The sequence below is a fragment of the Athene cunicularia genome (assembly GCF_003259725.1).
Source record: "Athene cunicularia isolate RWA chromosome 8 unlocalized genomic scaffold, athCun1 chr8_part1, whole genome shotgun sequence".
Lineage (NCBI taxonomy): Eukaryota > Metazoa > Chordata > Aves > Strigiformes > Strigidae > Athene > Athene cunicularia.
The window spans coordinates 18,836,422-18,863,413 of NW_020799109.1; the positions used below are offsets into that span (position 1 = coordinate 18,836,422).

Here is a 26,992-nt window from a genome sequence, read left to right on the forward strand (position 1 = left end):
CCGGGCCTCGGCGGCTCCTCGGGAGGGGGACGCCGGGTGTTAGGAGCCTGCCCTGCTGCCGACACGGATCTTCCCGGGGCCGAGTCTCCTTTCCGCCTTTCCCTTCATTTTGGCTGGCTGGCGGCCTGGGGCTGCTGGTCGGTGAGGGCCGGGGCAGGTGAGTGCTCGATGCCGCCAGCTCTTGGCTGGCCTGGGCCCCTCCGCCGCCGGGCGCCCCATAGGAGCGGTGACCGCTGTCGCGAAGCCGCGCCGCCGCGCTGGCGCTGGTCCTTGGGGCTGGGGCGCCGCTCCCGGGGTTTCTTGGCCGCCTGGACCAGCCATGGCTTGGAGGGGCGGAGCGGCGCGAAGGCGGAGGGATCGCACTAGGGCTGGGCGCCGGACAGCTTCGGCCTACAAAGCTGGGCGGCGAAGGGACCCCAGTGCTGCTGGAGAAGGGTGGGCAGCGGCAGCGCCTCGCGTGGGAGCGTTGGCTCCTCTGAATCATCTGACCGTTTCTCATCACAATATCTCAGGCTTGATTTGTGAAATATTATTTGTTGTGGAGCTGCTCCCGCCCTCCCCCTAGCTTAGTAGCTCGCGTCTTCAGTGCTGTGATATCCTTCCTGCTGATTTTTTCAGTTCCACTGGTCACTGGCCAGCGAGGCGAGTGTTGTGTTCTGAAGTAGGTGGGATGCGTTGTATAAGAGAATTTTGGCAACTAATGTCAGGCAAGCTTTTCCAGTTTTTCTAAGTGGCAATTAGTGAAGTTTCTCATACTTCACGAATACATACAAACTTTTTTTTTTCTCAAAAAAGATAATACGTACAGAGTGATTTTTATCTAGTGAATGTGGGAGAAGGTAGCATGGAAAAAGTACATTTACATTTGGAAATTAAGTATTTCCTTTTTTTGTATTTCTTTTTTCCCCTCCTTTTTTTGTATTTGCCTTATTTTGGTATCTTTAAAAGTATCTTTGCAAATAGTACTCACATGCATTTAACAATGTTTTAATATTAAATATTTAGTCATATGTGTGGTAAAAATGGAATATAGTATGTGGACTTGCTCTAAAAGTGCTGCTGCTGAAGACCCACTTGCAAATGTACAGACATTACGGAATCAGCTGAGGAGAACTGAAAGAAACCTACAGGCTGTAGAGGAAGAGCTTTCCAGGTATGAGTGTGTTTGGGAATGAGAACAGGCTGTCTTGCAGTGTAAATCTGTCTTATTCAGTGTAATGGATTATTGCAAGTAGCTCCTTTTGTGCTTTTGCTACTCTTTGTGAGCAATTTAAAAATAAACATGAAAAAATGGTATACCAACTTTTTACTCTCCCTCCTAGCACTAATACAAGTGAACATTATGGCCATTGCTTTGATGAGGCTGTAGACTTCACTCTGGAGGACTTTGTTCAGCCTAATTGCAACTATCAAGGCTTTTCCAATTGTAAGAAGAATGCTAGTAAAACGTCTTGCCAGGATTTTCACAGAAAATCCAAAGTAAATATTGCACTCATTTTCTTTTTTTTTACTGTGGTTTTCTGTGCTTTGCTATATTTATAAATATGTTTTTGCTTTTAGGGCTTGGATTTGATATGCTCTAGCATTGGGCAGTTATATCAATGGAGCACTCTTACATGTTTTAAATACATTTCTACAATTTTTAAATACATTCTACAATTTGTAGAATTTCCACTGATGTATATATTGCTCACATATGCATATATGTGTTACATATATATGTGTGTTTATATATATAAAAACCTTTTTTTATGTCTAGTCTTACTCAGTATCCACAACTTCTGATAAAACTGTGGAAGAAAATGAATGTCTTAAGGAGAAGCTGGGTGCCCTTCATGAGCAAAATGCATCTTTGACTTCTCAGAACCACTACCTAAAGAACAGAGTGGAAACAATGAGCTTTGAATTGATGCAGTCAAAAAACAGAGTATGTATCTTTAGTGTGTTCATCAAAAAGTAAAACAAACTCCAAACCCAAAAAACCACCCCAGTCACCATGACATTTGAGTCTTATTCGAAGCAGAACATAATATTTTTTTGTATTGTCTTGATCTATCTACATTTAATATTTAAAGTTTAATATTTTATTTTTTTCATACTATTTGGCATTAATCTTGGAACAGAATAGTTTGGAATCTATATGAGCAAAACAAGTATATTAATTACGGATTCTATCTGTTCATGTTCCAAAGTTTAATCTAAAGCCAGTAAGTCACAGAATGAGGAATACATTATGTAAGAAAACAGTTCAATAATGTATTTAGTACCATATGTTCACATGTCTGAGCTACATGAAGCTTTATGTGAATAAAAGTGGCACAGTAGTAATTTATCTAGGAAAATATAAATGTTGACCTTTTAGGTTGGGTTAATATTGCTAGTTTGAAAAGTGAAGGTGAGTTAGAATTAAATACTATATCTAATAAATCTTACTGATTTAATATACACTTGTATGTACAGGTTTTTTTCAGGGTAACTACATTCTTGTGTTTGGTTTATGTGTAACATTAATAAAACATAGCTATGCTTAATGCTTTTTGTTTGAGAAATGTTATCTCCAAGACAGTGCAAGTAAGGAGATAAACAATATGTTTAACTGTCTAGCATGGAAAGAACAAATAGCGGAATATAAACTTTTGGGGAAAAGCAGGGGACAAGATCAACATATAAAGAAATCACTGTGCTAGACAGCATATCACACTGGAATGGTGTTAGGGAACTGAAAGGGTGTTAAATGAGCAGAAAATTGGAGATTGGGTTGTGTAGATACACAAGCATCTTCCACAGTGAAGTTAAGAGCACTGTGTCATTTGCTAGGCAGATTGTTCTTATGCTTGTCACCTGAAGGTATATGTGCAAGTGTTAATGAAACCCCAAATGTGTTTGCATTTCAGATTTCTTATCTTGAATCGATTATAGGTACACGTTTAGTAAGTATTCCAAAGTTGAAAGAACAGATTGTAAACTTGGAAGCAGAAGTTTCAGCTCAAGATAAAATTCTGAGGTAGTAAGTGTACTTTTAAATAAATATTGTATTGCTAGCTGCTTGCTAATCCAGTCTCTTTTGGGATTACATAATTATTGGTACTGTGTGGGTCAGGTAATTTGGGGCTTGCAACTTTCATTTTGGAGCCGTATATAGGAGGTGGGAGGTTTGTTTTATTTTGTGCTGCATGTACTTCAAGAAATGGAGAAAAAAGGTAAAAGAAACTAGTTTATAATGTACGCTAAACATGAATGTGCCCTTATAACTGACTGAAGTGACTGTATGCTACATGACTCTATATATTCTGTAGTGAATAAGCATACACATTTTTCAAACGTGATTCTGCAGCATATAGCATAAAGGATTCTTTGTTAATATATTAAGGCAAATGGCCAAAGAAAGCTAATGTAAACAGTGTCCAGATGCTGTCAGGAAGACATGCCTGGCTGTCAGTTTATCTTACAACCTCATGCACTATAATATTTAATTAATATCTCAATAGTGTGTCTTCACAAAAGAAGTAAAATATTAAATTTATTTGCTATTTTAGTGTTGTTTCTTACATGTGTATCCTGACCAGTCACACCTATTGCCAGAAAAATGGTGATTTCTATGTTGAGATCTGATGACACCAAGGCAGCCACCTGGGTCCTTGTCAGTTGTGACATCAGATGCCTATTGATGAGGTTTGGACACCAGGCTTCAAACATACTCCTGGAGGGTCTGGGAACTGTGGGTGTTCCAAATGTAATTTTGAAAGTTGCAGTGTTTGTCTAGTGCTTCTGAAACATCAGGTGCAGAAAAGAACGACAGAAATCTACTTTCTTTACAAAAAGGTTCTTAATTTTTAATTATGGTTTGCTTATTTGATAGAGATGCAGAAGATAAACTAGATCAAAGCCAGAAAACCGGAATGCAAAGAGCAAACATGTTGCAACGATATAAAAAGGACTATAAAAATCTGAAAACTGAGTTAACTGAACTAAGCAAGCAAGGAAAGAGGTAGATAAGTAATTTTAATAAATTGAATGCAGAATAATAGTGTATAAGTGTTTGTTTCCATTGGAAGATGTTTACTTTGTGGAATAAAAAGATCTCTCTGCTTTAATTTTTTTTTTTTAATGGGGAAGTTCTGTGTGAAGATAGTTATTATTTAAATAGGCACTTTTAAAATCTTGAAATTTGGTCCCGATTGCAGACTGATATCATACACTAGTAACTGGTTTATCACCTGTTCTTTCCCTTCAGAATAGATGTACTTCAGTGGAGAGCTGAAATGTGTCCAGAATGTATTTTCCTGAGTTATTTTTTACTTTGTTTTGCACAAACCTGCAGAGTATGCTTAATACTCAGTATTCAACAGGATCGAATGCTGTATTTTTAGGGTTGGTGTGAGGAAAGTTATAGAAGCACAAGTTAGTTGAGAAAACATTTTTGTTACCCTTAATCTTACCTGTTTATAAGGTACTGTTGAAAAGGGTGCTGTAATTCCATCTCAGTCCCCATTTCCCTTTCCTATTGTCTCCTTTAGCCTAGTGGTTTTGTGGCTACTGGGAGGGTTAGGTAATTTCTTTTGACTCTTGGAAGTTACTATATACAATCCTGTCCCTTCCAAAATGTAATTGTAAAGAAATGAGCAGAATAAATACAAAGATTCCTAACTGCCCAATTCATTTAACTGCAATACTTGGGGCAAGAATGACTTAGGAAAGCTTTTCCTGAGCCTTTTGAATGCACACCCTGTGTTTGGCTTGTCTGTGGAGCTTGTGCTACTGGTGAGGGAATGTGTTGATTTATGTTCACTGTTCATTCACAGAGCACATGGGGTAATTAGTTCCTAGTTGCAAACATAAATATTTTGGAACTTTAGAAAAAATGAGCTTCTACCAGGTGTTAAAGGCAACATGCGTGTTATGGTTAGTATTAAAAATTATTACAGTTTGCTTTTAATCAGTAATGACAATCACTTACTGTTCTTTGGCCAGGCAAATGAAGTGCTTTAGACTAACACTATTTTGTTAATCTGAAATCCCTCGATCCCCTTCTCTGAATATTTTTGCTGTCTCCAAATGGGCAGTGGTCCTCAGATAGAGAAACAGGAATCAGAGGGTAGGCTGTACTTAGATGAGGCACTTGCCCTGTCCACATGGTTCCCTTAGTGGAAGAGAAACAAATGTTGCTCAATAGCAGTGATTCTTGTGTGCCTGTGCTGGGTGTCCTGAACAGACTGTATACCAGAGCTGTGCCAAAGTTACTGTTCCAACTTCTTCCTTAGTGAGTAACAGCAGGGGAAAGTAAGAAAGGGGCAGGCATGCAGAGTAATAGTGTGGAATAGTAGGCAGTCTGGGTTGCTGCTTTGATAGTTTCATCACTTCCTGTCAGCTCATCATAATTCCATCACAAGAGCTCCTTTCAGTATCAAAATCTTTTCTAGTTCCCCTTAAGCAGTTTGAATTTCAAGGAGCACTGCTTCTATCTTCTGCTTCCTTATCATGCATGCTATCCCAGTCTCTAAAATGGACTTTTACTGGTAGGGACAGGAGGATGATTTGAATCAAACTGTTTTTGAAAGGGAAAAAGTGTTTATTTTTACGTTCTTAGTCTTATTAGAATCTTGTTTATGTTAATATGCAAATGTGATATTTAAAATTAATTTATGCCTCATGAAACTTTTTTTATTCAGGGCTTGGGAAGTTGGAAGAAGGAAGTTAATCTGAAGCAATTAATATGGTAGTTGTTTTTAGTAACTGGAGGAGATAATTACATAATGACTGAAATTTGTGATTTTTAAAGTTGGTATGCTTCTTTGTAGAGCAGAACAGCAAAGAGATGAAGCTTTGTTGAATGTGGAGGAGCTGACGAGTGCTTTCAAAAAGTATAAACAGAAAATAACTGAAAAATTAGAAAAAGTAAGAGTGTTTTTCTTTCCTAGTTTTTGTCATGCTATTAGGATTTTGCTTCTTCAGTAAGCTAGGCAGCAAACAGCAACAGGTTCTCCAGTGGGTCAGTTGTTTCTGCTTGTTGCTGGCAAAGTTGTAAGAGGGGTGACACAGATTAAACAACTATTTGTGGTGATAATTTCAGTTATCCAGTTTTAAACTGTCTCCAGTCACAGTCTGGACAGTCTGCATCTTTGAGGTGTCCTAATACTGCTACTGTTTCTTTGGTCTCTTGCTTGCCAAGCTAGGAATTCTACATTTTAAAAGTATACAATCTTTTTAAAAGAACTCATTTGACTCCATCTGTATAACCTGTTCAATGAAACACTGTCTAGAGAAGGGCTAAGATGAAAATGAAGTAACCTCCCAAAGTTCCAGTGGTCAAAATTGTTAATGCTTCCCGTCTTGTGGAAGGAGAAAGTACAGGCCTGAGACAGTTAGCTCTTACAGATAACTTTTGTTTGAGTAGACTTCTTTCCTTGTGGAAGGAGGTGGCCAGCTACAAATATACCCTAAAATACTAAACCAAAATAACATTACTTTTTTCCCAGATGACAGGAAAAAGAGAAAACTTCTTTGACCCCTCTCCTTTTCTTCACAACAGTGAGCAATAGCAATACCTACAGGCCTACTAGAAAGAAAAAGAGGAACAGCATAATGTTTATAGTATTCTTTTAAAAAAGCCTATTGGCCATGGAAGCTTATATTATTTTTGTACAGTAACAAAAAAAATTTGCTTCTTAAGGTTAAAGCTGAAGAAGTAGTCTTGAGAAAACGTTTAATTAATTGTGAAAAAGAAAAAGAGATGTTAAATGAAAAATGTGTCAGCTACAGAAAGGATCTAGACATCCTAGAAGAGCAATTAAGGTAATGCAAAGGCTTTTACAAATCTCCATACAGTTATTTGAGAAGAAATTGCGTGTTACTGTAAACATGCTGCTTAATTTGCATAATTCAAACCAAATCAGGACCAGCATCAGTGAATACTTAGGATCAGTATCAGCAGCACAACAGACAACCATAATACTAAACAGGTAAAAAACGTTAGTATGTACTTAAAAATTTCAAAATTCTTTTCTACACTTAATTCTTAGAAGTTCTAATCCTGCATTTTGCCACATATTCACAGTAACAAGCAACAGCCCACCAAGGCTTCTGGGAGCATAGGTTCCCTTGCTCACACACCACTTCTGTGGGAGATGTGGGTACGCTGGTTTTATGGATACCTGTTTTGCTGCCTGCTGTTTACTAATGTATGAGAAAGCACCCTGTGAGTTCACTTAGAGCACTAGGTGTGAGTCCCTGCTTGCCAGTCCCTAGCTAGAGCGAAGGATACTCTCGGCTTCCCATAGGGAGGCTGCACTCAGGTCTGAACAGAGGTTGCATTGCTGCCTGCAATGTCTGGAAGTGTCAAACCAGGTTTTGACTCATACTCAGTTCCCGCTCCAAGGTCTTTTCCCACCGTTAAAAATTTTTATACTCCTTGTATGTTTCTTTTCAAGCTGAACCCCTTTTGTCTTTTGGTAATTCCCTCATTAATGAGGGAAGACAACCATCAGCTGGTTGTCTTTAGCATTATTAGGTTTGGTCAGACACCTTCTCAGACAGTTTTGGGTATCCCATTCACATGCGCTGTCCACAGTCGTGTTCCTGCTGTAGTGGTTGTTCTGTAGGCCATTTAGGCAAGGATGGGCAGTGTGAGAGCACCCTCATGGTAGCTTGAGAGTGTCTAATAGCTCTCTGTGGCTCATGGGGGTCTTTCCTCTAGACTGCCCACTTTCTCTGCTAACTTGCACTGGGTTTGGCACTCATTAGGACTTTGAGCTAATTCAGTTTGCTAAATCAGCAGGTACCTAAAAAAGTAATTTGTTAGGCTAAAAATACAATCGGCTCACTGTACGGTCAGATGTGAGAAGAGAGAAGAAATAGGACTTCTCCCTCTCTTGTTAGCAGAATGCTAGACAACCTCAGTCTTAGTGCATTGTGTTTATCCGCTTTGATTTTGGGTATTGTTATTTTATCCTGTTCTTAAATTCCCTTGGCTTCAGCATACTAAAAGCCAACTTGATCTATTTCCTACCAGTGACTCTCCTGATACTGCTTAAAGCTTTACTAAGTTGCTTCAGAATGAGAAGTTTATTCTCGCCTGTTTGCTAATAGCAGTTTACATCTTGGACCTTAGGAGCAGTGAAAGATTAGTAAAGCAGTGAAAACTTTTCTGTCCTTTGTATAGAGCTAATCCTAGATTTTGAGAGGGAGGGAACTAGTAAAACAGCGTAGTTACGGTGTGTTCTTCTGGTACTTTTAATAATGAAAATCCTCTTATGCTGAACTATACATTTTAAATGAATATACTTTTTAGGCAATTAAGGGAAGAGAATCATAGCACAAAAGAAGAAATGAAGACTCTAGAGGTCAAGAATACTGAAATGGTATCAATGCTGAGTCAGTCTGATCAGAAAATCATTGAGCTTGAGAGTGAACTGAGTGAAAAAGAAATAGTACTTAAAGAGAAAAATTCTCTAATAAGTGAAAACGCAGAGCTGAGAGCACTTACCGCACAGCAACGTAACCACTTGAAATTATGCCATCAAGAAATTGAAGACTCAAGGGAAGAGCTTAACATACTAGAAACCATTATTTCCCAGCTGTCTCCAAGTACATCTGAAAAGGTACAGTAACTGATACATCCTTAAAAATTGTCTTATGTGTCTTAAACAAGCCTAAATAACATTACATGGAAATCCTGTGTTGTTCTTGAGAAAATCTAAAATATTTTTGGTTTTCAAGATGTGTGGATGACCTATTTTCTTAATTTAAATATTTTACTTTTGTCTTCTCATTCAAGAACAAGGAATAGGTGCATTGGAACTGATTAATCAGCAAGCATTTAAAATTACCCTTTCTGTTTCTCTGTTCTATGTATTGATTCTTCAGATGTATGTATATTCTCTAACATGCTGATGTCCTGTTACAGGTTGTTCTCAGTAGAAAAGTATGACGTTTCCCACATGACAGGCATGTGGTGTGACACAGCCAGAGCTGATGTGTCAACTTTAGCAATGGAGAAATTAGAGCAGGATAGATGTTTGTAGGAACTTTTTTTTTCCTGGAAAAGAGAAGATGTGCCTTCCCTGACTGCAAATGAACTCTTGTTTTCCTGGGATGAACCTTGTCTTATGAGCATGAAGCTTGTACTGGTGAAGTTTATCACTAAACTGACTGATTGGGAGTCACGTAAAAAAATTTGAAGTTGTGAACTGACTGGGGTTACTGGAGGAACTGTTTGGGAAGTCAGGAAGGTCTGGAGAGATGTCTGGAGGTCAGAAGTACAGATTACGTCTGATATCTTTTAGTTTTGAAGTATAAATTTAAGTAGCTGTAATGAAAACAAAATCAAAAGTATGCTTTTTGCACAATTTTGGAATTGCCCGAGTGACCTCTGCTGAAGAGATGGTAGTGATTTTGTATAAAAATTATGTTTTGGGCTGCTGTGACCACAGACATTTATTTGGAACAGCCTTAAAAATTGTTTTAGGGCCCTTTTTGGAAAATACATTTTCTGGAAAAATTTGGGATTATTTGTGTAATTTAATGAAATATTCATTAATGAGGGAAATGCCTTCTGTAACGAGGGAAAAATGGTATTTAATTCAGTCATCAAAATCTAAAAGGAAACATGATGTGGGAAGCTCAAAAGGTGGAATTACTGGTAATATCTCCCTTTATTCACAGCGAAAAAGTTCATGCTTCAGTACCTGTTTGAAGATGTCTAAAGGAATGGTCTCAGTTTCAGAGGGCCTTAATGCCTATAATTTCTACTGGTGTGAGACAAACCTGCAGTGCTCTGCAAGCAATTACTTAGGAGAAGAATTTTAATGATCAATTATCCAGACTTTTAACATCCTGGTGTATGTGTCTTAAAATCTATATGCTAGTATAACACATGAGTTAATCACGCTGTGAAGTGTTAAAAAGTCAATTTTGCATTGATCTTTGTTTTCCCTTAACTTTTAGTTTAAATGGCACCACTTGAAACACCAGCTATCCAGTTCCTCAACAAAAGAAGCGCTTTCTGAATCTTGTGAATTGAATAAACCTTTGATTGCAGACCCAAGGTATAACTTTCTGGTTACTGAATTTTGGCAAGAATAGGCAGATAACAAGGTGGTATTAGAACTAGCATGTAGAAAGAATGTTAAATAATTATCTCTTCCTTTATAATAGCATTAAACTGGCAATGAAAGAAGCAGAAATTCAAAAGTCTCGTGCAAACTTCACTATCTGTACTGGAACTCAGCATCTTTCTAATGATAATGAAGGACAAGAAAATAGTGGGTTATGTGGCCTCGAAATAGAACCTGTCAAATTGATCAGAAGTCAAGGAGGTAAGCTTACCAAAATAGCTGTGCAGTTCTGTCTGATTAATCCACAGGATAGGAATTTTTTGGTGGGCTTTAAATTGTTTTTATAGTGATTTTTAAATATATCTCTGAGCTAACAGATATGGTTTGGTTGAACAAGGAGCATTTTGCCATCTTGGAATTCCATAAATTATCATGTTCTCCAGGCACATGACATTCTTCCCTTTGCTAGTTAAATTACTTACTCGGCAATATCCAGGCTACAGCTTCTGTAGAAATAGAACCACATATTACTTCATGCAGGTTATGCTAAGGTCTCCATATCTTCTTTGATTCTTTTCTCTATATCCTGCTGTTACAGAATTTCTGAAATTGCTTCTGTGATTACTATTTGAACTGCTCCATGAAATTAATTCAGAGCACCTGTATAAAGATGCTGTCTTCAATTTTTTGTCTGTTTTGTCAGGATTTTCTTGTTGTATGTTGATTTTTATGTTGTATGAGGGTGTTGGTTTGTTTTCATGAGTCGCAGCTTTCAGCTAGATTAGGGGAAAAAATAGTCTCGTTTCTGAATATAATTTAATGACAGCATATTTAAACACATGTGTGTTAGTTTATATGCTGTCATATTTTTCCTCTCTTTGGTTTGTATGATTATTTGCTTGAGTGCTGATTTGTATGTTCTTTTATGAATTAAGTTTATTTTTTTCTACTTTGAGAGAGGAGATGTCAACAGTTGGAACTGATCAGCAAACAATTTGAAAAGGAGAGGCAAAGATTCCAGAAAGAGATAGAGGATTTACGCACTAAACTTACAGAAGCAGATGATGAGAATTCTTCTTTGAGGAGCAGCATGGCTCAGAGAGCCAGTCAGTTTCAAATCATACAGGAAGACCTATTGAAGAAGGCTTCAAAAACTAGTACTTTAGAGAGAGAAGTAAGTTTTTAGCAGCACTGAAAAAGTAACTTTTATTTAGTTCAGTAATCAAAGGTAGTTGAGTTACAGAAAACTCTAATTGCCATATTAATTTTAAAGTCTGGCTTATTTAGGAAAAATTGGAAATAAACTTTTGAGCAAGCAGAAGAAAAAGATAGCAGCCTTAATTTGTCATTTGTCAGTAATCTTGTTTTAAAGGTGATGTAGTTAGTGGGCTTTACTACTACTGTTTTGATTTGTTATGTGGAAAATATGCACAGTCTTGTTGTGTTGGTATTGTTCAAATAATGTGTAATTTTAAGAAACAGATGTTGAAGCAACAGTTGTATTTTTCCTCATTATATGTTAGTACAGTTACCAGAGACTAACATTATTACCAGAGTGTCACACAAACACAAAAAAAAATTTAAAAATTCAGCTAGCTCTTCTTTGGTTGAATAAGTTGAAATGCTGCTGTTTACATTCTAGTGCTGTGTTTGTAGAATTCTAGTGTAACAGGATTTGCAGTATTTCCTAATAATGGACATAATTAGCTATTACAGATTTATATAACATTCACTCACATGGCACTGGTAATTATCATGAATTGGATAAATTTGAGGTAAATCGTCCTGAATTCTTCTTTGTAAGTACTAAAGTTGAATAGATCATACAAATATAAACAAATAAATAATTAGAAATATTAGGAAATAGTAGTAGCTAAAATGGAATTGATGTTAAGAAAGTATATACAAATACTTGAATAAACCCAAAACAGTTGTCTTCATACTGTTTTGTGCTATATTTAATTTCAGGTAACAAAGAAATCTTCTCAACTTTCTACACTTGAGAAACAGTTGGAAGAGAAGATTATTGCTTATTCCACTGCTGCAGCAAGAAATACTGAGTTGGAACAGGAACTCATGGTAAAATGTTCTCAGTGAGAAACTACATTTATGTAAAAAGACATAAATGGAGATTAACGTTTAGGCTAAACAGTATTATTCCACATATTCAAAACTAATAGACTTTCAGATCTGCTAAACAATCTACAGTTTTTAGACAGTGCAGTTTTAAAAAACTGAATCTTGCTTCAAATAAAACACCCTTTTTTCCCTGCTTTTGAACATGGCAAGTTATTAACGGACATGTTACTTTTTTCCTTGTGATATGTGCAATGAAAAGCCGGTCCTATTGAAATCAGTTGTAGCATTGCCATTTGTTTCAGTGAAGTACATGTAGACTTGTGAATAAAAGTCTTCTAAATCATAAGAAGTGAGGAAGGTGATCTAACTTGGAGCACTGTAAATTCTGGTCTGGTTATTGTTATGCAAACTTAGTTTTGGGAGGAACTCTAGGGTTGCTAGAAAGGGAAGCTGTTTATGTGGCCCCTTTCAAATGAAAACCTGTATTTTAAAGACTCCATCTATCCATATGAACATAAAATTTGTTTTTTTTCTTTGTCATAAATTCTCTGCTCCTGTTGCTTTAATTTCTGCCAGTAGCTCACCTTGGCAGACACCTTGTCTCTGTGTAGTGGCTGCATTTAGTGACATTCTTATACCTTTGTTACAGGTGTGACATCCTTTGAAATGAAACATGCTGTGTATTTTCTGTGTTGTTCTTTTATGAAATCTAGGAACTCAATCATCAAATAAAACAATATTTAATGGTGCAGCAAAATATTTTTAAGTCGTCTTTGTTGTTGCTCTTTCCCAGGAAAAAAACAGACGCATTCACGAGCTGGAAACAACTATCAGTGAAGAACATGAGCATCTAACTTCTGCTTTTGAAAAAGCAAAGTTGGTTCACCTTGAGCAGCACAAAGAGATGGAGAAACAGATTGAACTGGTAAGCCCTTCCTTGTGTGCTAGTATGTATATACTATATATTATAGTCTATACTAGGTAACTGTTTTCTTATGTTAAATTTCTTTGTCTTTTTAGTAACTCTGAGGCAGATATTCAATTAAAAAGTTGTATTTTCTTCCTGCGTTTCCTTATTTTAGTTCATTAACATAACATAACAGCTTCTAGCAATATTCTTTTGTGTGCTGAACCTTTGCCAGTCTGAGCCTTATGAGTGTGCAGGGAGAACTGTTGGTAGTTTTTTTTTAGTCTTTAGAGAAGAATTTTGTTGCTTTATGTGGTTAGAAATACAACCGTGGCTATTTCTAGCTATTTGAGAAGCTTGTAATCTTTAATAAAGAACATATGCATGTCTTGCTGTCTTGGCTTATGACAGACAGTTACACTCTGCCTGCTTCCATTCTCTTGATTCTCCTGTTGCTTTACAATATTAAGTGTTTTGGATTTCTCTGTTTTTAAGACTCTGCAGTACTGCCGATGGCAGGAATGTATTTAGTTTTCTTTCCTAAAACAATGGGTGGGTACAACTGAATAATGTATTTAGATGCAGAAATTCTCTGAAAAAGCTTATTAAAATAATAAACTTGAATTACTTATGGACAGCTTCAGACACAGCTGGAGAAGAAACATCAACAATTCATTGAACAAGAAAAATTAATATCTATTTTGCAACAAGATGTTATACGTAAACAGCATCACATTGAATCATTGGATGGGCTGCTGATAGAAAGCAGAGAGGTGAGGCTGGCTCTTTCTTTAAATGCAGATGAAACAAGTGACTAATAGTGATGAAAAGCATATCCATAAACAGATGGAAAAATTAAAGATACTTATGTTTTTGCTTCTTAATTCTTGTTTGAGGAATTGACTAAATCTAACGTAGTCCACAGCTGCTACTACTATATATTGTACAAACTTCAATGACCATTTGTTATTTTCTATCACAGCATTTCTGTTCATGCCTCTGGTTTGCCCCTTGGTCTTCTTTCTCTAATCAAAGGAAAGAGATCTGGATAAAGAACAATTGCATATATTCTGCACTAGGTGGAGGACCAAGAATGTTCTATTAAGGCAATGTTTTATTCCTTTTAATAATTCCTGCTGCTGCAGAATATGAAGGGACACCTATCGGTAGCCAAATTCACTTCAGAGTATGATGTACACAAATACAGTATATAAGAAGTTGTCTTGTAAATACACTGATATTTTTTTTCTGAGTCTCAGTATGAGTTTTTATTAGTTTAATCACTGTAACTCTACTTATATTTTGTTCTCTTGAATAAAAATATTTTTACAAATAGGAAATGGAAAATCAAAATGTCAAGAAAGATCAAGAATTGAAGGTGCTGAAAAGTCAGTTAAGAGAGGAAACGATCAAAGTTCGTAAGCTCTTTGTGATTTTCAACTAATAGTTTTAAAGTTTGCAGTAATGTGTATTTCCTTTTATCCTCTATAGAAAAACTATATAAGGCTTCTTCATAGAAGTTAATGTCACATAAATATTTCAGAAGTCATTAACCTGTAGTTTTTCCATTAAAAAAAAAATTAATTTAAAGTAGTATGGTGAGACCTGCAGTACGAGATTATTCAATGCATAATTGCTTTAGAAAATTACTGTTGTTACATATAGGGCAGATTTGTGCTTGTTGAACAAAGATAACATGTAAGTTTTTGCTCTACGTACAACATAAATTTTAGACATACATGATGATATAATATTGGTCATTTTTTTTAGCCATCTATACCTCTTCCTAGTGTTTGCCTGATAAATATTTTTCATGCAGCACTTGGAACAGTATTTTAATAAACCATTGCCATGTGGTGATTTACCATGGTCAGGTTTCACACAGTTTTAAATCTTCAGGATATCACTAGAAGAAGATACTGGGGACTTGGATGGTAGTATGCTCTTTCTAAACTTGTGTTGGACCAGTTTCCTGTCCAAGTGGCTTTGTGGTGTTTGGGATGTTTTCCAGAGATTTAAAATTAAGACCTGTTATCACTTCTCTTCAAAAAATACCTCTCTCCCCACCCAAATCAAGAGGTTAAAATCTAATATGGCTTAGAAAACTGATACCATGGAAATCATTAGCCGTTCTGCACCTAAATGCAGCACAGTTTTCATTGATGAGAAAAGTCTTAGAGTAGAAACTGAAGAGTTAAGAAGAGTTGAATTACTATGGCTTAAAACTTCTGGGTTTGTTCATTATAATTTTTTATCTGTTTGAGGTTGTAAAGATGTTTATTAGAGATTATTCAAATCCAAATTAATAGTAAAAGAGTAAAATAGATTAGCAGTGTTGACACTGCTAAAAGCTTTTACCTTTTGGTAGAGCTCAGGCGCTGTCAGTGCAGAAAGGAGGAAAAAATTTGTTTAGTAGCTTTCTGAGAGGAATTGTATTAAGATCTGAAGGTTATTTTTGAAAAAGACTTGTCACAGCTCATATGATAATTGTTCCAAATCTATTAATACAATTCTATATGTAATAAAACATGGTGGACTAATGATTTGGTATTGAGCGTATGTTTGCTTTTAAACTCTAAATACTGACAAATACTGGAATATCTTCTCATAACTAATAAGTCTTATCTGATTTAAACACAGTCTAAAGTACTGTAATTTAATTTCACAAATAATTTTAATTTTGAATCCTTTAGATAAAAATGTAGTTTTTGAGACATTTTCACAAATATGTTATTTAACACTTGTTTTAGACTAGTTAAAAAAACCTGTGACATACAGTTGTAAGTAACCTGTTATATTCAACTAGGTGAGACAACTTGAGTCAGCCCTAGAAGCGTGTGAGGAAGAAGTTGCACTGTATTTGAGTCAGTCGCAAGAAAATAAAGAGATATTTGAAAATCAGCTCAAAAAAAATTTTGAAGAGGTAACAGGTTGTTTTAACAACTCTTCTGTATGCAGAGAACACTTGCTATGAATGATTAATCTAAAAATTTGTCTGTGAAATAAGGGACAGAACATTTGCATTGTGACTACTACATAAGCTGTGAGAAGTCTATACATTTTGTGAAGGCAAGGGAAAAGTCATAATTAAGAAATACTGGATAAGCTTAGGGAAAAGAAATACCAAGATAAATGAATTGTTGAAAGAAGTAACAAAATCAGAATTAACTGAAAGGTAGAATTACCTCGGCAGAAAAAAAAAAAAGAGAGCACACTATTGCAATGTCAACTTAGGTGCACATAATTGATTTGTGTTTCAAGTATCTTAATGGGGAAGAAGTCCTGGGCATAAGAAAAATTTTATTTCAAGCCCTTGAGTTTTACCATACTTTCTACTACTACGTGAAAGCAAGAAAGAATTAAGTTTAAATATTTTTAGTATGAATTTTTGTTTGTGGGGCTGTCTCACCATGTGAACTAATTATCATAGTAGGCTGTTCATGGCAGTGCTGCCCTACCTGCTGAGGGATAGGCTTTAGTCACCTGGAGATGACTAGAGCCTGTACAGGTGTAATTGGATGGAAATCTATCATCTTTGTTACATATAAGCCTCTGATATTTACTGCTGCTTTCAAAGCCCCCAAATCTATTGTTCTTATACTGTATATGAAGAGGCTGGATGCTGTGTGAAACTGAAGGGTAGCAAGTGAGGCTTTCTAATTGTGACCAATGTTTTAATAAGTGACAGAATCACTACTTCCACTTTGGGGTGAGCAGTTAGTGATTTATTTATTTTTTTTAAAGTAACATTTTCTTTTTTTCCTCCACCCAGAAAATTCTCATGACAAGTTAGGCACTCAGAATTCCTGTTTTTTATTGGAATGACTGTTGTCAAAGACAGGAAGAAATAAAGGGGAGGACCAAGAACAAAATCCGAAGGGGAAAACAAGGACTTTCTGAGAACTATAGAATGACAAAGAAAAGTGGCTCAGTAATTAAGAGATGAAAAATCTTTGTTACATACGTTGTAAAAACATTGACCAGTTTAGGTAAATTTTGAAAGCAAGAAGTCAAAAACTGGGGCTGATAAGTTACTACTTTCTTCAGTTTTATAAAGCCCAACTCAGTGATGAATTTCGAGATGTGTTTTCTACTGTTGAAACAGTAATGCAACTAAATTCAGAGCCAGAAGTTTTATTGACTCATAGGTGTGATTCTGTGTCCATTAAGAATGAAGAATAGCTGATACAAGTGCAAATAAAAATGTTATATTGTAATGGAAAATAAATGTGTTTTCAGGTTCATTATTTACAGAAAGAAATAAAACTAAAAGATCAGAATATCCAGAATACAAGTGAACAAAATATTCTCCTACAACAAACTTTGCATCATCAGCAGCAAATGTTACAGCAAGAAACTATTAGAAATGGGGAGCTGGAAGATAATCAAATTAAACTTGAAAAACAGGTACAACATGATGAGAAGTGTCTACATAAAGAAAGATAATTAAATGTTTTTATATATGTTTTTGTAATGCCTTTAAAATCTTGATAACTGAGTTGATAGTTGTTATTTTAGATATACCTAAAATAAAGTGTTCAGTGGTTTGTGCTATCAGGTTCTGTGCTATCAGAAGTTCTAGCTAGTATTAGAGTGGTTCAGTACTTGGGAAACCAAACCCTAGACTGCAGTTAAGGAGAGATGTGTTGAAATGCAGGAAGCTGAATATTTTTATATTTACTAGAAACTATTTGTCTTTCAGGCATGACTGCAAAGTTCTGGTCTTAAATTATGTACATTTTTAGACCATAAAGAAATCCATTGTGTTAAAACTGTCACTATGAGTTGCAAGACAAGGCTGTGTATTTCTTTCTTTTGTATGTAATTTAAAAGTACCAATACTTTTTAAACACCATTTTAAATAGGTATCCAATTTGGAACAAGAACTTCAGAAGCGGAAAGCATATGCAGAGGATGAGTTGAGAAAGGTAGAGCAGAAACTTCACCTAGCTGCTCAGGAAGCAGATTTAAACAGATGGAAGGTGGATGAACTTAACAGTACAATCAGGTAAGTTTAGAATAACCAAGAGGTATATTATGCAGACAGACATATCAATAAGAAATATTGCTGTCTGAAAGGGTATCTAGCTGTGTAGTCATACAGTGCAGTCAGTATGAGCATAGACTGGAAATCAGAAGGGAATTTTCTAACTGGCAGAGGCATGAGTTTCTGGAATAGTCTTCTAATTGAAATAATGTGAGTCCTGGGAACCTGTTTAGCCTTAAGATGGCATTTCATAATGCAATTCATAAATATATCAAGTTGCTTATAATTCTAGATAGTAGATTCTAGGAGAGCTTGGTGGTCTTGAAGAATATGGTTATGATTGAGAGAAAAGTCTACTTAATGTGGCACTTTTATACTTACTGAGAAATGCTTATTGTATTTGAGCGTGTAAGGACATATATATGTTGGTTTTGTTATTACAACGTTCATGTTGTTCTGGTCGCTTCTGTTTAGCCAAATTAAATTAGAGATGGATCAGTGCAAGAACGAACTTACTGGTATGGAAAGAGAAATAGTGCAATTAAAACAAGATGATGAAAACAAAGCAATGCAGATAAATCAGTTGGATATTATTTTGGAAGAAGCACGATCAGAGCTCAATGAAAAGGCAAGTAAGGGTAAGTTTGCTGTTTTATTTCTCATTTCCTAATAATGGTGATTTTGCTATTTCCTTTCATCATGCTATTTCTCTGTATGTATTAGATAAGACATTTTTCCTTTTCCCCTATTTTATGATCAAGTACATAAGAGTCAAAATACAATAAATTTTTAATGTGTTGGTAATCCCATAGTACTAAAAAACCAAAAAAAAGTTAAAAAAATCCACCCCAACCCCCTCAACTCCTAAAACCCCATGGAAGTTTTTGTAATGTACCTTTGCAAATTCTCACTTTTGTGGGATTTAGCTTTGTTGCAGGTGAAATGAATAAGTAGTTTTCCCTGTAAATTGCTAATGCAGATTCTTAATGTGGTAATCAAAGAAAATTTAATAAAGGCATATGCTATTCACAAAAATGCAGCTCTAAAAAAAAATAGAAAGCCCTACAAGAGAGTTTATGGAAATAACAAACTTTTCAACCCCTCCTCCTCCATTTATTTTAACCATTATCTTAAATGGGAGGCTTATTTGCAATTCTGCTTGCATTTTTCATAGTGCTACATATTCAGTTGCTGTCTCTGTACTTTCTCCTTGGACAAATGTTTTTAGATCCAGTGAAGCCAAGTATAGATTATGTGTTGAATAAAAACAACAAAGACTTAGGTGCCATGCAAAGGTGGTTGTATATCCTCACAAGTCACTGGGTTTTTTTTTAGGTTTTCCTAAAAATAGTGATACTGAAAATTGATTATGAGCATAACTGCTAGTAGGCAGTGGTGTTGGATAAAGACCTGACTTTTTTGTTTTGTTGTGTGTGTAAAATAGTGAATAATTTAGAAGATAAGCTGCTTCAAAATGAGACTTGCCACAGGGAAGCCTTACAGAAAATAGTAGAACTAGAATCTGCATTACAGAATACCCGTGGAGAATTAAAAATCACTTTAACACAGCTTCAGGAATCGCAAGATGCATTACGGAATGCACAGTCCTCTCTGGAGGAGAAACACATTGCTGTCATGGATCTAACAACTGAGCTCAGGTAAGCTGACATCTTTTCCATAGTGAAAACTTGCTTGTGTTTCTCCTTAAGAACAGTAAGTAGTTTGGATAGTCTTTTTTATGTTCTTAACAGTTTTCTATAATTTTTAGGTCTTTTGTGGTAAGGTAACTTTTGATACAGTAGCTCCTCAGCTCACTTTTCATTTCTAAAATTGCTGCTGAATTATTTTTTTGGGAAACCTGTTTTAAAATCTGCTAAAATTGTTTTCTGAATCCTGAGGCTGTGTAAGAGGAATTAATTTATTTTATAGTGAAATTGTCCAGTTTCCTTTCGGGCCATAAATTAATGATACTTTCTTCTATACTATTCTTTTTTTTAAGAACATGTTGTCCTGATAACCAACTAAATAACTTGAATAAAGAAGTTATTGGGAAATCTCCACCTGGAATATAGTTAACAGAATTACTCCATTTTGGTTTGTTTCTTTGTAATCAATTAGTTGATTCATATTTTAGAGTAATTTGGCTTTAAGTAAGTAATAGATCTCATGATTTTCAAGATGGATACTTGAAGCTAAGCAGCTGAATGTGTATTAAGCAATTAAACATGAGAATTTCAGGTATTGCAAGGGAGAAATTGAAGATAAAAACCAAGAACTCCTTGAGATGGATCAAGCATTGAAAGAAAGGAATTGGGAAATGAAACAAAGAGCAGCTCAGGTCAGACCATTTTAAGTATGTTACTGACAATTATTACTGTTATGTAGTAGATAAAACTGGCAGGCTTTTTATAAGTTAATTGCCTTCATATATTGTTCCAAACTGTACTGTTAATATAGCCATAGTGTCAACTCAAAACCAGCTGTATGTTACTGAAGCCTTATGGTACCATGAAAATCAGCTTGTGCTCCCCTAAGGGACCACAGACTACTGCTTTGATAGAACAGAAGCCTTGTGCAAACCTGTCCCATAACTCTTCTTTAGTGACAAAGGTACAGGAGAGCTGTTGTCAGCTTGACGTTTAATGAAATGAAGGAAATATCTGCACTGAAGTATGCTTGGAGGTGTCAGATTCCTTTCCCTGTTTGCACTGAAGCTTATTTTATTAACTCTAAAGCAGCCTCTAAATATGAAATGGTATCTTTGTTGTGAAAAAATTTCTGTAGCTCACTTGAAGTATTTTCAGTTTTTTGGTCTGGCTTCAGGATTTGATACCCATCATGGAAAAACTATTTTACTGTCACTAATAATTAGCCTTCTAATAGTTCCTTCCTACAGGAGTTACTAGCCTTTGTATCCAAGAATATTTGAGGTTCAGAGAGAAGGAGGGATGGAGAAAAACCAAACAAAACCAAATAAACAAACAAAAAAAACCTGTTCAAGGAACTGATACTGTAAGGAGGCTAGACCTTCCAGTGTATTCTTGCTGCAGTACCCTGTGAGCTGCTCTGGGAATTCATCAAAGAAGTGGGATTTTTTTTTTTTGTTTTGGTGAAATTTGCCAGTTACTAACAAGATGGATTAGTATAAGAAGCTACTCATTACATTCTGTTTTAAATGAGAACTAGGTTTGTATTGTGTGTATTTGAGGACCAGACATATTTATGGACTTATTCCAAATTTTCCCCCTTTTTCTTTGTGTTTGGCCCTATTTTTTAAATGAGATAGCTAGAGTGCATTTTTATATTGACTACTTGAGAGAATATTCAGGAGACTCCAAAGAATTAGTTGCATTCCTTTTGCTGTCATACTTTGTAATATTATTTCTTAAAATCAGTGTATATGTATAAAATAAAACACATCTTTTTGTTTTTTACCTCTAGATTACACAGTTGGATATGACAGTTCGTGAACATAGGGGAAAAATGGAACAACAAATAATTCGATTAGAGTGCAATTTGGAGAAGTCTGAGTTAGAAATTAAGGAATGCAATAAACAGGTAAATCTTGTTTAAATTAAAAACTCAGATTCCCTAACAAAGGGCAGCTAATTGTATGAGAGAGTCTGGTCCTGGGACACAATAACTGGCCAGATTTAATTTAGAATAGTAAAATTGGTTCCTTATTGTAGGGAGAGGGAAGAGTACCTGAAAAATGTACCAGCAAAAATATTTTATGCTTGTCAATTAAAACTAAAAATTTTGCAGGAATATACCAGTATAACAATGAAAATGTACTTTTTTTACTTGATGTGATATAGCTCCCAAACTGCTCTTTCAATAAATGACAGTGTTGACAAAATAAAAAATTCATAAGGTAATCCAAAGTCATAGGTAATACTGATGGTATTTGTGAGTTGTTTGCTTTATTTTAAATTGTTCTGATTTCAGTAAAACATCAATTCTGATATAACTGCACTTTCTGTTCAGATTGAGAGTTTAGAGAAGAAACTCCAGCATTCTAAAGATGAGCTTCGTGAAAAAGAGTTTGAATTGCTCCAGAGAGATCAAGAAATAAATCAGCTGAAGAAAAAGATTGAAAGAAAATAATAGAGCCTAGAAGCTCTTGAAAAGGTAAAGTGTTCCTTGGATACACAACAAATCAAATTTTTAATGTGGTTACCGTAACTACCTATAGAAGGAACAATATGGTGTCTCTTTAGAATAAGTGTTATTACTTCTCCCCAAGCAATGGTGTTTTATATCCTGGTGTTTGCTGAATATTAAACCCTTAAAGTTATACCATTTTAAAGATTTAAAAATTACAAATTTAATAGTACTCTTAATTGTCTGCTTTCTGGAGGAATGTGAATATTTATTATCTTTAGTAACCTGATGTTTCGGCTCCGGACATGGCCTTCCTTGAAATTAATGATGAGAACTTCTTATGACTTAAGTATCTATCTTGTGAAAATAATTGCATCAGAAAGCACTGAGGTCTAGGATAACTATAGAAACAAGAAGAGAGAATTTTCTGGCATGGTGAATGGGAGCATACAGATAGCATAGGGAAGGTAGCTAATTTTACTTTGTGAATTATTCAAATCTTTGGGGCATGAATCAGTCACTACAAGTACAAATGCAATTTGAGATAGACTTTCTGCAGAAATAAGTTCATTCAAAGACTCTTGCCAGCTAGAGGTAAGCACCAAAACTGAAATGGCTCCTACTGTTTTGGTTATGCTGCATTTGTGTGATTTCTTTCCCTTGGGTAAGATATTGCAGAAGTCTTCTTTCTATGTTTGTGCCAAAGGCATTTGATCTGTATTCTAGATCATGGGGGCTTGTCTTGTGTTGCAGCTGAATATGAAGGTTCTTTCACTGCAAATTAAAGCAATATCAACTCTTCCATCTTGATTTCTGTTAAAAGTTATTTATGACAGTCAAGTACAGTACCTGCTGCTATCCTTCACACATATCATTAATATATTTCCAATTTTTCCTAAGAGTTTGGGGATGATTCTGAAGGAAAGGGCTTCTTAGCTAGTCCCTGAACAACTGCTGATTTAGACCCTTCCTTTCCAGACAGATTGCCTTATTTTTGCTGAGGAATACCAGGTAGGAAGAGGCCCAAGAGTGATACAAGAATGGCTTTGAAAAGAGACCTACTCCAGTCATGTTCCTTTAGAGACCTGGAATGAAAGAAATGAAATGTCAAGTTTATGTTCACTGTAGTGAAGTAGATAAAGCACTGGATTTCAGAAGCATTCTGCATAAAATATGAAATATATTGCAGAGAGGTTCTAGCTCCATTTAAAATATGATATGGTTGCTTCTTTAAGAAATGTGTATATTAACATGTAAGAAAAGACTTTTTCTGTTAGTAAAACATTGCAGACTGACTGACCAATCTTTCACAACAACTTTTTGTCCTAGTTCTAAGATCTCTATTACCTAATCTATCTGGGGAAAAGGAGTAGGGAGTGTGTATGTGTTTTGTCTGGGGGTACTGTCTGTCTCGTTTTTCCCCATAATACACACTACTTTCCTTGCTTATTTACAGGAAATATATTAGTTTAGGGAAGGAATTGTTAGATAGGGTTGATTTCTGTCCTGGCCCACTCTCCCCTTTTGGGACTCATGAAATAACCAGGTCACAGATTTTTCAGTTGAATCTTTCTTAGTTGTTACTCTGCTTTAATCTGCAGTGAAGATTTTGTAACAGTACAGCACTCTGCTACCGCTATAAGTTGTAAGTATTCTAAATAAAGGAAGTGGAAATATCTTACTGAACATTCATTACAGCTTTTTTATTTTTCTGGAAAATTTAAGTAATTTATTTAATAAAAAAAAAAAAAAAAAAAAAAAAAAAAGCAGACTTAAAGCAAATGAATGTTTTGTGGCCACAGTTCCTTACTGAAATAAGAAATAGAATTGTGTTCAAAATAAGTCAAGTAAGAAAAAAAATAGTGCTTACAAAGATGGAATTTTTTAAAAAGGACTAATTTTTACAATGTTTTTATGAAAGTATATAGATAAAAATAAAGTTAGTGTAATAATCTTTTAGTAGCTGTAAGCTTATTATGTGCTGCTTATAGATGTCTGTGTACTCTATTTATAGCATTCCTCATAAAGAATAAGCATCTAGCTAAATATGAATAGATACAGCATAATCACTTTTATATTTATAATTAACAGGAGCCATAGTATAACATCATGTTATGAAATAATGGCTGTATGGCCTCTGTTGTGCCACAGTATTGGGTCACATAAACATAGCTGGTGTGTATCATGCTAGAGAGATGATTTTGTTGATCACCTAATAGTCCTGTTTGGGTTTTTTTCTATAAATGAACTGTCAAATAATTAGTTCCAGCATGTAAGCCTGTATTTTGGGGAGGGCAGGGGCGCTGAACCTCTAGAAATTAACAAAAAAAACCAACCCAACCCCAAACCTGCCATGTTTGGCTGCATTTATTTCTGCATACCATAGAAAATCCAAACTGCTTACACTAATGTTGACAAGATTTTCCTCACTTTTGTATTGGTAGAAATCACAGGCTTTTTGCCTCTTAATACCTATAATACCTTGATACTGTTGATAGGCTGTTTGCAAACACTTCCTTAATTGTTAGGAACTTACACAGTAATACTGTTCAACGTGAAACCTTAAGGCTTAAACAGAGGAATTATTTCAGAAGACTGCTCCTTAAAACTACAAAATTTTTACACTGATTTGTATATAAAGATTTATTCTCAAAATGTTCTGCGTACTATTTTCCTACTTATCTGCTAGAACTTAACATATGTTGAAAAATGTGTAAATTACACTCATTTTGAGAGCAAAAGCACTTCAATTACTAGAACAGTGAACAAAATGCATTAATAACTTCAGTGTAGGGGGCAGTATTTGAGATAAAAGCCATGCACTTGAGACCTGCAGCTAGTTTTCTTGATTTTTTTTAAGATAAAACTTAATAACAAAAAGTAATACCTTAGTACAAATGGATTTAGATACAGTAAATTGAGTACAGAAGTTTAAAGAAGGTTCTAATCACAGATATTTTGTTTCAGGGGCAAGAATTGTGAAGGAAGGAATGTTGCCCATTGGACAAGCAGCAACCCAGGAATGCTGTTGGTGGCATCATAATGGTGCATTCACCGAAGAGGAAATTTTAACACTGTTTTTGTAAATAATGAACGTGGTTATTTGTACTGATTCAGATGATGACCTTTATGTTTCCAAATGGTTTTGAGAATATTGCCTTGATATAATAACATCTTAATTTATTTTTGAGAAATAAATTTTATTTTTTAAGTGTCTTGAGTTGCAGGAATTCAATTCAGCTGTGATTTTTTTTTTTCTTCCCCAAGGTTTTTACAAGTACAAGTGTACTTATGTTTCACATGTAACTTCTTAACAATTCTTGTTTGCGAAAATTTTTTTTTTTTGTACACATATAATGTTGTGTACACAATATCTTCCTGAAATTGACCTGTTTGTAAGATGTTTTAGGACAATGATTTGGTCATAAACAATGGGAAAACCTGCTTGCTTTATGCCAAGCAATATCTTTAAGATGTAGAGGGGTGTGGGACAGCGCCATAATGCTTGAACATTTTTTTTCTTCAAACAAATCAATACAAAAATTACCATTGATTAAAATGGCATAACAGTGCATTCTAAAAGATATTTATTTTCCATTTTCCTAAAGTACTAAACAATTTAGTACAAATGGCTAGTGACCCCAGTTTCTACCACTTTTATTTTTACATAAGTGTCAGAAACTGTGAATATGGTTGAGGTCTAAATCTGAGCCCGATTAATGCAAACATGATATATGTGCATTAAGATGTGATTCATACTTCAGAAAATCAAATTAGTAAAATTATTTGACATAGAGGAATAGAATTGAATGTATCACAATGTAAAGATTAGGCTGAAGTAATTTGTATATTAAGTCTTGGCCAACAAACCTGTTGTATTTCAGCAACTCTGCAGGTGGAAGTGTGCTAAACTCCTTCGGTAGGTGTTTCACTATTTAGGCAAACATGTTCCACAAATGCAGCTGTTCTACTTTAAGTGGTTATACAAAGCCAGGCACATGTTCTGCTGCCATTGAGAAGATCAGGATACACTCATCTAAAGTATTTCTGCAGTTTCAGACTGATTATTTTGCTATTATCAAAATTATGATGTAGCGAAAAGATACTGTTTATTTATAGAAATAAATATATTGTTTTAAATCAAGCTATTGTTTTCTACATGATAGTAAATGAAAAACATTAGAATTCGGTTGACCAGTGTAATAATTAAAAAATACTAAACTCCTTTAATTTTTTTTTTCCTTTCCTTAGGCAGATCAATTTGCCTTCAAGCTAGAAATATATGCATAAAATTTCAGAGAGATTTCTTTAAAGCAAAGGAACATGTGAGTCCTTCAAACCAGGATTTCAAGTGGAAAATATAACCAATCTGTAATTACAGTTGCATCACAACACTATTGGAATTCCACTAACATAGTGTTGCATAAAGCCTCACTTGCTCCTCCTACATGCACTAAATATAAATGTGCATGAGCAGCAAAAGCAATTTGCCTAATACCTGAATCAGCTGAATAGCATTTGCACTAAAATTGTGTATCTGGATACTAACTTCTCTGGTAAAGCTGTGGCTCTAAACATGATAAATAAGTAGAAACATAATTAAATTTTCTCTAACTTTAGATGCTGTCTTGCTGTTTTGTTGCTTGTCTGATAATGATTTCACTTGCTATACTGTTGAAGTGAATTTATTTGTTTTGGAAAGGAGGGACATAAGTTAAATGTTTCTGTAGAGTCCTACTTTTCTAGAGTTACTAACCAATTTACATCTATACAAATCCTGGAACACTTAAGTTCATTCCTTTGAACTGCATTGCATTAACATAGGCTTACTGAATCTTGGAAAACATTTTTCTGTGTATAATG

General features: G+C 35.1%; 2 protein-coding genes across 7 annotated transcripts in view; one reads left to right on the top strand and one right to left on the bottom strand.

Moving 5' to 3' along the window:
* The window catches only part of TMED5 (transmembrane p24 trafficking protein 5), a 6,152-nt gene extending 5,668 nt beyond the window's left edge, over positions 1-484 (bottom strand). The window contains exon 1 of the mRNA XM_026853932.1: positions 52-484. Coding sequence (XP_026709733.1) covers positions 52-484 — 433 coding nt within the window. The remainder of the gene's footprint in view (positions 1-51) is intronic.
* Positions 485-939: 455 nt separating this feature from the next.
* On the top strand, positions 940-25,342 carry CCDC18 (coiled-coil domain containing 18). 6 transcript variants are annotated; one of them, XM_026853376.1, is made up of 24 exons: positions 940-1,153; positions 1,323-1,479; positions 1,760-1,927; positions 2,895-3,004; positions 3,860-3,988; positions 5,799-5,895; positions 6,671-6,792; positions 8,288-8,597; positions 9,943-10,043; positions 10,153-10,313; positions 11,009-11,226; positions 12,021-12,131; positions 12,925-13,056; positions 13,677-13,811; positions 14,375-14,452; positions 15,845-15,961; positions 17,278-17,445; positions 17,904-18,046; positions 18,500-18,663; positions 19,470-19,683; positions 20,264-20,363; positions 21,467-21,583; positions 22,013-22,156; positions 25,097-25,342. In XM_026853376.1, the coding sequence occupies exons 1-23, from the start codon at positions 1,023-1,025 to the stop codon at positions 22,130-22,132; spliced, it is 3,303 nt and encodes a 1,100-aa protein (XP_026709177.1). In that variant the 5' UTR covers positions 940-1,022; the 3' UTR covers positions 22,133-22,156; positions 25,097-25,342. The 6 variants fall into 6 exon arrangements, with proteins under 6 accessions (XP_026709177.1, XP_026709180.1, XP_026709178.1 ...); XM_026853379.1 differs by lacking the exon at positions 15,845-15,961; XM_026853377.1 differs by lacking the exon at positions 14,375-14,452.
* The last annotated feature ends 1,650 nt before the right edge of the window (positions 25,343-26,992 follow it).

Coding starts and splice junctions, on each gene's coding strand:
- CCDC18 (XM_026853376.1), top strand. CDS start 1,023: ATGGAATATAGTATGTGGACTTGCTCTAAAAGTGCTGCTGCTGAAGAC. Junction 11,227..12,020: donor CTAGTACTTTAGAGAGAGAA/GTAAGTTTTTAG, acceptor ATTTAATTTCAG/GTAACAAAGAAATCTTCTCA. Junction 15,962..17,277: donor TCAAAAAAAATTTTGAAGAG/GTAACAGGTTGT, acceptor ATGTGTTTTCAG/GTTCATTATTTACAGAAAGA.